This window comes from Carica papaya, chromosome 1 (genome assembly GCF_054855325.1).
Source record: "Carica papaya isolate Zhongbai chromosome 1, ASM5485532v1, whole genome shotgun sequence".
In the NCBI taxonomy this organism is placed as follows: Eukaryota; Viridiplantae; Streptophyta; class Magnoliopsida; order Brassicales; family Caricaceae; genus Carica; species Carica papaya.
The window spans coordinates 11,742,180-11,752,293 of NC_142309.1; the positions used below are offsets into that span (position 1 = coordinate 11,742,180).

Below are 10,114 nucleotides of genomic sequence, written 5' to 3' on the forward strand. Positions count from 1 at the left end.
AAAAAAAAAAAGCAGATCCATTGAACCAGAAGAAAAAAAAAAAGAAGGGAAACCTGGTATCCTGTTAGTAACAGTTTATATTCTAGTGGGCCTTGTTTAGTACGTATGGGTAATATTGTTGCATATTTTTTGTTTTCAGAATCCTTCATTTAATTCTCTAATACATTAAACACTAGTGATACAGTACATACTCGCCAATTCCTTTATGTAAACTAAGCCTAAGCCCTTAATTAGTCCTGTTGAAAACTTCAGAAATGTTTTTTTTATTTAATTTATTAGAAAGGTATATTTATTTTGTGGTGAAAGCATTTGGATTAGTTGGTATTGATTAAATAGTCAGTTTTAGTTGTAGATTCTTGTTCTACATTTTAGAAGTTTGTGTTTGTGATTTTGGTCTGTGGTAAACTTCTTGTTTCATCTGTTGACAAATCATTTTCATTGCTCTCTTCAGGAAGAAATGTGGTGTTTTGGTTGGCAGAATGGAGGGATGCAAACTAAGGATGGAATGCAATTGACTCTTTTGGGAGGTGAGTTTGGAATTGCATGTAAAACTACATTTTCTTTGTTCTAACTATCAGAGATCAATTGACTTCCACTAAGTTTTCTGTTGAACTGAGCCTGTAAATGTTTTATTAGATGGCTATCCTCAATGACTAATAATGCATTTATGGTCAAAAGTACTTAAAGGACGAGATATATTTTTAATTATGCGAAAGCATATCTAAAGATGATATGAAAGAAATTTTGTTGCAACAGTATTGGTTGTCTTTTTCAATTGAATCTCGACAAAATGTTGTCCTGTTTTCAGCTCATTTGCATAATCTTTATTGTATTCCCTGCTCAGGAACTTGTTCTGAAAGTAAATAAGAGAGAACCCAACTATTTCCTAGTGCTTAAAGCACGGAAGAAATTTTTTCTGAATTCTCCTATAATCCTTTTATAATTAAAAAACAGAATTTGTGCTCTTAATAAACTGAATTTATGGTGGGAAAAGATATGTCTCTCATTCCCTTTGTTACTTTTCTGGGTTGTGTGGAAAGAAATAAACATGATGGCTTTGTAGGGGGTGGAGGAAATTACAGATAGAGTTAGAAACGAGTGGTTCCAAACACTGGGTTTTTTAGTTATAGGTCATCCTCTATATTCTCTGGAGGATATGAGAACCTTAGTTACATTTTGATTGACATGTAAATAATTTTTTATGGTATTTAATGATGTATATCATTTTTAATTAAAAAATAAATAAATAAACTGAATAACTGCTTTATATTGTCTTGTCCTAGACAGTGGTTATAGACATTAAATATCATATAAACTGCCAACTTAGCAGGTGGCAAAGAGACAATAAAACATATTAAATCTGCCATAACTGATGTGGCAGAAAATTATTCTTTCAGGTAAGTAAACGAACAATTGGCAGTATATTAGACATTCCACAAGACTAACACTTAGCTTCCTTATGTATTCTTCTTTCTCTTCTTAACAATTGGACGTTCTAATCAACTAGGGTTGTAACGTCCTTGCATTTGTTACGTATGATATATATATATATATATATATACACACGCGCATATATTCTAAGAGTTGGAACTAAAATATAAGTTTTTGCATGATACTATGTGTGTATATATGTAGGTTTTGCATGTTTTCTTGGATTTTTCTTTTGCCTTTAAATTCTTTATTTTCTGTTTGCTTTCTGATGCAGATTTAGTTCTTTCAAATAAATTGGTTATATATGATATTGAGAACCAAGTCATTGGATGGACTGAATACAACTGTGAGTATTTGTAGAGTTCATATATTTTACTGTTCTTTGTGTGGTTAAATTACTGTTTTCTTTAGGATTGAGTTGTGAAATGATGATGGAGAGTGACTGGTTTTAGCCATGGAGCTTGTGATTGGATTGTTTTGATAGAGAGGTCTGATTTTGGTTGGTTTCAGGCTCGTCAGGCATCAAGGTGAGGGATGAAGTGACTGGAGTTACTTACAGTGTTGAGACTCACAATCTTTCAAGGTCATCGTGTTTGAGCCTCGGAAGAATTCTGACATTGTTGTCAATACTAATTGTCATACTGCACAATTTTGTTCCATAAATTTTGGTAACGTTGGGTGGCTATAGCATTCATCTATTATGTAGGACCCTAATTTTTATATATGATGCGTGTCTTGTCTTCGATTTATGTAATTACAAGTTTTAAACATAATTTCATTCTGCAAGTAGTATCTTCAGTGATTAGGTTATTTATAAAAGAGGGAGAGTCCATCTTAAAGTAGTGCTCTGAATACACATAATAATTAAAATGGTTATAAATATAATTTGCACATAATCATTTTCTTTACTCCTGATTAGATAACTTGCATGAAGATTTATTAATGTCAAATACGGTGGTATATGTGTAAGGTTCATTAATGTTTAAATTTAATTATATTTAGATGATGGTTAATTAATATTTGATAGTAATAATTATTTTTATTTAGATTAACAAGACGATATGGTTACATATTTGAATAAATTTTTTATTTTGATCATACGTTGTTATATATAATAATAAATGAAAAATTTAAAAAAATTTTAAAAAATATATATTGATAAATATATAGATATATAAATATATATAATTAAATATATCATATACATATATAAATTTATGTATAAATATATTTATATATAAAATTGATATAATTAAATATATCATATATATGTAAATATATAATTAAAAATATAAATATATAAATTTAATTAAATATATATTTATATATATAATATTTTAAAAAAATATATAAAAAGAAGTGTAAAGTAGAAAAAATTAAAGAGAAGAGTAATATTGTAAATAATAAAAAAACATTAAGGGTATAAATGAAAAAAATTATTAAACCATCATAAAATTACAAAATCGGTGGTTTGAGAAAATTGAAAAAATTATGATTTTAAAAACTATGACTCAACTACAAATAAATTATATCATATGCTTGAAAATACAAACAAATAGAAAAAATTATAAAAAAATTATACCATCATTATTGAACCATCATCCAAATAAAATTTTAGTATGATGGTGGAAGCATCCAGAAGATTGGTTTTAATTTGATGAACATATTTGTTAATTAGTTTTGACTCGTAATGTAGTGAAATTGAAACTATTTGAACTGGATTTTCTCATGAACAAAATGAATATTTGATTTAGTATGCGTAAATTAAGAATGTTGGATGAAATTTAAAGTTATTTTGATAACGACATTATAATGCTATGAAACAGGTACAGACTCCACGGGACATTGAATTTTATTAAGTTACTAAATCAAAATCAACATCATGTTAGTGATAAAAAAAAGTTGGAGGGCTACTTTGCCTTGACTTTAGGGCAGGATGGGTACCATGCTTGAATAGCATATGATACTATTTTCTTCATTTTATAAAAATAAAGAAATAATCATGTATAACTTCTATTATTACTAAAATAAAGAAAGAAAATCATGTAGGTTTTGCATAGTAGAAGTATACTTATTTGTGCATACAACATATATTGATGGATGGATGCATGGTAGACATATCCTCAATTCACATTACCTGCAATGTTATCAAATGCTCACATATTTGAGTGTAGTAAGTGTGTTTATATGCATTCTGCACGGTTCTCTCTTTCCCCACGAGCTATCAATATTTTTTTGTTAATATAAAAATAAATTTGTATTCATCATTTATATTGAAAAACTTTAAAAATTATAGTACTTGAAACTCTATCATGTTTGATGCATTCCTATACTTCTTAAACCATTAGATTTATTTCAATAATTCATTTTTAAAAAAATATTTACATAGATCTCATATGATATTAATGGTGATTCAAATGATTTTAGCATTAAAGATTCTAACAAAAACACTAACGCTGGTGGAGCCGGGAAAGAGAAGTATTATTGCATCCACTGTAAAGTGGCTGGTCATTCACTAGAGAGATGTAACAAGGTTAGTGGAACTAAACCAACATGCACACACACTGGTATGTATGGACATAGTTTAGAAGCATGCTACAAGTTGCACAGTTGCCCTAAGGGATACAAGAATTGAGGGAAAGGGAGAGAAACAGTGGTAAACCAGATCTCTGGAATTGAAGAAAATGAAACTGGTGAGGCTGGAATCTGCAACATGATTACCCAAGAGCAGTATACCCAATTGTTGGCATTGCTCCAGCAAAACAGCGCCATGGTCAATATGGTGCAGGCTCGAGCCTCAAGCTGCACTGAGGCAAATCTGCCTGGCTTTTCAGGTAAGTGTTTTTTCCTAATAATATATGTGTTGTTGAATAAGAGGGATTGGAGACGGTCCCCTAGATAACTGACACTAGTGTTTCAGACCACATAGTATGCACACCTGATTTATACACAAAAGACACGGTAAGTGTCACCTATACAGTAGGGTTACCGAGTGATGAGAGAATTAAAGTTGTTTGCACAAGAACTGTGAAAATCTCAGAGGACTTGGTCCTCAACAATGTGCCAGGTGTGCCAAGTTTCAATTTCAATCTGATATCGACCAAGAGACTAACCAAGGATTCACAGTGTTGCTTGATTTTCTCATCTGAAATTTGTGTGATACAAGGTCTTTAAACATGGAACGGGATTGGAGTGGGTAAATAAAAGCGTGGATTGTACACTTCGCAGCAAAAGAGGGACAACTTTTGCAACAAGGTCTAATAGGTGTTGCAACCCAAGAGGGTGGGTGGATTAAGAACAGATTTTCAATTGTGGCATCACCGACTAGGACACTCAATGTTACCCAGAATAGGTCTTTTTTTGAAAATGCTCAAATATATAAAACATGAACTTTGTGATGTATGTCCCTTAGCTAAGTTGAATAGATTACCTTTCGGTATTAGTGAATATAAATCAGAACATTATTTTGAGCTGATTCATTGTGATATTTGAGGACTTGCAATGAGGTCTCCTATGAGAGATATAGATATAGATATTTTTTGTCTGTTGTTGATGGTTACAGTAGGTGCACATAGGTCTTTTTGCAAAAAAAGAAAACAAGTCAAAAGCAGGGCCAGGACTTTCAGAACTTTTATGCATGGGTGGAAACTCAGTTTGGAAGGAAGATTAAAACAGTAAGGAGTGACAATGGTAAGGAATTTCTCATGCATGATTTCTATTTAAGAAAAGGAATTGCGCACCAAACAAGCTGTGTTGAGACGCCTCAACAGAATGGGAAAATGGAAAGGAAACATCAACAGATCTTGAATATGGCTAGGACACTTAAATTTCAAAGTAGTTTAGGATTAAAGTATTGGAGTGATTTCATACTAACAGCTGTGTAAATTATCAATAGGGTTCCCTCCTCTGTGATCCATAGTAAAACACCATATGAGAAGGTATATAAGAAGAAGCCATCTTACAGTCACATGAGGATATTTGGTTGCCTTGCATTTGCTTCTACCTCAACAAACAACCAGCACAAATTTGATCCAAGAGCAAAGAAATGTGTTTTTTGGTTATCCCCATGGAACTAAGGGGTGCAAGCTGTTTGACATGGAGAATGGTAAGACACTTATATCTAGGAATGTTATATTCTCTGAGTGGATGATGCCTTTCAAAAGAAAAAAAATCTGAAGAGTTGACTGCAGGGGACCAGAATCAGATAACTGCAGAACTGGACATGAATAGGGATATCAGACCTATTAATGAGGTAAATAGCAAAATTCGAAGAGGCAAAAATGCAGAAAGGGAAACAGAAGAAATGTAAACAGAATCAAACGGAGACAACGATAATACAGAAGAAAATGAAATGAATGAAGAGGAAGAACCTACTGTGGAGGAGATGGAATAACCATCACGGCTGAGAAGGTCAAGCAGGGAAAGGAGACAACCTATATGGATGAAAGACTATGTCTTGGAAAAGGCCATGAATGTGACTGGAAATCAGAGAGTAAAAAAGGAATCAAAACTATAGAAGGTAAAGCTGTTCCTTTATCTTTATGCATGAGTTACAATAAACTAAATACTATAAATAGAAAATTTGTACTTATAGTGGATGCACAACAAGAGCCCAAGAGCTATCAAGAAGCATGCTGAGACAATGAATGGGTCAATGCAATGAAGAATGGAACAGAAGCACTAGAGAGAAATGAGACCTGGATCATCACAGACCTGCCAACCAACAAAAGGTGGTTGGGTGCAAGTGGGTGTACAAAATCAAATATAATGCAGATGGAACAGTGGAAAGATTAAAGGCCGGACTTGTTACGAAAGGATACACACAAAAGGAGGCCCTAGACTATCATGAAATGTTCTTTCCAGTGGCTAAAATCACCACAGTAAGGTTAATGCTTTCTTTGGCAGCAACAAAAGGGTGGCACCTGAGGCAGTTTGATGTCAACAATGCATTTCTACATGGGAATTTGGATGAGGAAGTGTACATGGAGCTGCCACCCGGGTACCAAATCACAGAAAATTCAAAGGTATGCAAACTGAAGAAAAGCATTTATGGATTAAAACAGACATCTAGGCAATGGTATGCGAAGTTCTCATCATTTATTTTGTGACAAGGATTTGAATAATCGAGGGCTGATTATAGCCTCTTTGTAAAACAAGAAGGGGAAAATTTCACAGCAATACTGATTTATGCTGATGATGTGATTATGATAGGGAAAGATTTGAAAACAATTGAGGCATTAAAATTGGACTTGGATGAGAGATTTAAGATCAAGGATCTAGGAAAGCTTAAATACTTCCTAGGTATAGAAGTAGCAAGATCAAAGGAAGGGATCCATATTTTTCAAAAAATGTATGCTATAAACCGTTTGACTGAGGCTGGAATATTAGAATCAAAACCTTCAAATGTGCCTTTATATTAAAATTTTATTATGTATTTAAGAGTTATAAGCTATGTATTCGTGGTTGTTTAATTTAGTAGTTATAGAGTAGTAGAGTAGTGGTGTCTTAATTATAAAGTAGTGGTGTTTTAACCATGAAGTAGTGGCCGTGAAATAGTAGTTTCTTAATTTCAATAATTATAAATTAGTGGATTAGTGATTTTCTTAGTGAGTTAGTCGTTATTTATTTTTTGTAACGTTTGTTTATTTTTGTCTTATTTAAATGGACTGATTTCATCAATAAAAATCACTTGAAGTTAGTTTGATTATTCTATTATTCTATTTCTATATCTGCTCAAAATAGACACTCTTTTGATATGGAAGTGTTTTTATGAATATATCCGCTACTTGTTCAATTTTTTCCTTCAACTAGAATATTATTATTATCTCTAAACTTGACTGTCATTTTTTCCATATGATCAAACTATTTAAATATTATCTTCATGTCTGCAGTTGGTTCTTCTCCAACCGAACTCATTTGACTAACTATTGTCATCGTTCTAGATAAAAAATCTTGCATTGATTCATTGCCTTTCATGATTAAATTTTCAAATTTATGCTGAAGAGTTTGGAATTTTACGACTATTACCTTTGATGAGTTTTGAAACTCTATTTGTAGAATTATCCATGCTTTGCTTTGAAGTCATGGTGATCCCTTTTTTTTTTTTTTACAAAGTCTTTTGACTCTCAACTTGATAGTATAGGTTGCACATAACTATTCTCTGACGTTATGGCTGCCTATTGTTGCTGCAGAACAAAAAAAAAACTATTAATTTTTTTTAGTTCTGACATTGTTGTTGGAAAAAAAAATATAAAAAATTTCTATTCAATAAAAAAAGGAATGCAGATATATAACAATTTATAATCTATATATAGGTAGTGAAAGAATCGTCTATTTAACGCTATTTAACTGTTTATTTATCACAATCTAATTTTTTATTATTTTATTTTAATTTTTTATAACCGTTAATTTATATTTTTATTCGTAACCAATAATTTATGATCGACTGACTGCTGAAGGTGCATACGTGTGTATATATCTTTCTCGTGCGTATGTATATATTCGTTTAAGCGAAATGACACCGTTTGTAATTAGGGTAAAAGATTATCTTCTTCCCTCTCATATAAAAGGAAAATAACATATTTTTTGGTCAGTTCGACAGAAAGAAAGCTCTTGAACGGCTGCTAGGATGTGATTTCTTCGTTCAGGTAAAGTTTCTAATCATTTTTCCTTGTTTTTCTTGTTGATTTGGTGTTTTTTAGTCAGAAAAATTACACTATATCTTATTTATATGTGAGTTAGAGTTTTTAATTTATTTATATTTTAAATATAGGAGAGGGCATTTGAAAATAGATGGTTAGAATAGTTAGAAATTAGTAAAAGGCTTAGAAATAATACAAACATAATATTACTACGCAGAATAGAGTTGTAAGTAGTCTAAATTTACCAGTTCTCTATATGAATGACGTAACAAGTTAAGTTATTCACATTCACAGAAAAAACATTAGTTTCTCTTTTATCATTCTCTCTTTCATCAATTGACTCCAGTAGTTTATCATTATAGAAAGTAGCTATAATTAATAATATGTCAAATTTTAATTACTGTTGGCATGTGAATTTTGTTTTCTATTAAAAGAAATTCATCTATTTTTATATTTAGATATAAACGATCGCACACAGAATTTATTTAATACATATTTTACACCTACACATCCAGCTTTATATTTATATATACTTTTATACTACACCCACCCACACATATATACATATATATATATATATACCCAGCATACATACATGTTTAATCTTACAACACCCACCTTCCCTCTGTAAACATCCATTACACATAACAGCATGCCCGTTCCTCTTCTTATACCAATACAAATGCATTTACGTTACAAACATAGTACCACTTCAAAAATAATATCATAAAAATAAATATACATTTGATCTACATTGAAAACAGATTTATCTAGTTTTTAAATAACATACATTTTTAATTATTTTATAACTGTATTTTGATTAAATAATTACGAAGATGGATTGATATATTTTTATCAGAGTCAGAAGTCAACCACGCTGCCCAACCAGTTGCCAGTCGTGATGTTCACACCTCTTCCTCTTCGATTGATATTTGGACTTTTGGCACGGTGCGTCGTTGTCTGCAGCTCTTTCGGGTGTCCCTTGCTTTCTCTTCCAGCGTTTCCCTATCAATTAGGGTTTTTGGAGCTGATGGGAGAGGAGTTTAAATACTCTTGCCTACAAGATTCTGATCATCCGATCGGGTTGACATGACACTTGAAGGGTCGTTCGATCACAAACATGCGGATTGCTAATATGTGATCCTGCTCAGACTCCCTACTAGCGTGGCCACCACACAGCGTGACCCGATTGGCGAGCTGCCACATGGATTTTCCTACGTGGCCCACTTTTCTGAAATTAAAAAATGATCTTTAGTCACTTAAAATCTTTTTAAATTGGTCTTTTTTAATTCGAAAAAGGGGATAACTTCGAAATTTTTTTTCAAAGAAGTCATAATTTAATAATTTTAATACATTTGCATTTCTTGGTGGATTTTGTAATTTTTGATTTAATTAATGCAAACAATTTTTTTTTTTAAAAGAATTTATCTCTTAACTTATAAAATTTACTTATTTCCAAAATTCAATCAATTACAATCTCCTACCCCTTGTTTTCTTAAAAAAATTTGGTCATCCAAATTTGTACTACTAATAATTTGAATACTGTTATCCTTGTAATTTTCCAATGATCTCTTCACTAAGTGGTATGGTTATAATATTTTATGTGTATAAGAGAATATTATTTTGGTTTATGTTGAATTTTTGAATTCTTTAATGTCAAGCATCACCCAGGTAATTATCATTATCGTTTAACCTTATTTAGGAGCATCATGACTTGTTTGATCCTCACTCTAAATAGTCTTTGGTGTACATCGCATTCTCTATGCACCACAAGGATGAGTTTTTTTATTACAGAGAGAACTACAACACTTTGGTAGGTTTACTGTCTTGCAAAGTTCATATGCCTAAGTAAAAAAAAATCTCGAGCTTCTAATACTTAGGATTTGATGGTGCTTCATTCTAATTTTTCTTTTTTTAAACAAATTTAGTGTGGTTAAAGAAGTATCATTTAATTTAATACTATATTCATCATTAAGTTTCATGTGTCTAATTTAATTTATTTGTTTTATAATTTTTGATAATTAAAAACATGATTAGTTGAA

The 10,114-nt window shown here is 31.3% G+C and overlaps 1 protein-coding gene and 1 long non-coding RNA gene across 4 annotated transcripts in view; both read left to right on the forward strand.

Annotated features, from left to right (window-relative positions):
* The window catches only part of LOC110816308 (aspartic proteinase 36-like), a 28,678-nt gene extending 26,449 nt beyond the window's left edge, over positions 1–2,229 (forward strand). Inside the window, exons 8-10 of the mRNA XM_088219668.1 lie at positions 452–527; positions 1,706–1,777; positions 1,942–2,229. Of these exons, the coding sequence (XP_088075794.1) occupies positions 452–527; positions 1,706–1,777; positions 1,942–2,093 (300 nt within the window). The 3' untranslated portion in view covers positions 2,094–2,229. The remainder of the gene's footprint in view (positions 1–451; positions 528–1,705; positions 1,778–1,941) is intronic.
* Positions 2,230–3,844: 1,615 nt separating this feature from the next.
* On the forward strand, positions 3,845–9,713 carry LOC110816375 (uncharacterized). Of its 3 annotated transcripts, none has more exons than XR_015819026.1 (3): positions 3,845–6,455; positions 8,025–8,078; positions 8,932–9,713. It is a non-coding gene; the product is annotated as an uncharacterized LOC110816375 (long non-coding RNA). The 3 variants fall into 3 exon arrangements; XR_015819027.1 differs by having other exon boundaries at positions 3,845–5,536; positions 5,622–8,078; XR_015819028.1 differs by having other exon boundaries at positions 3,845–4,265; positions 5,327–8,078; positions 8,932–9,712.
* The last annotated feature ends 401 nt before the right edge of the window (positions 9,714–10,114 follow it).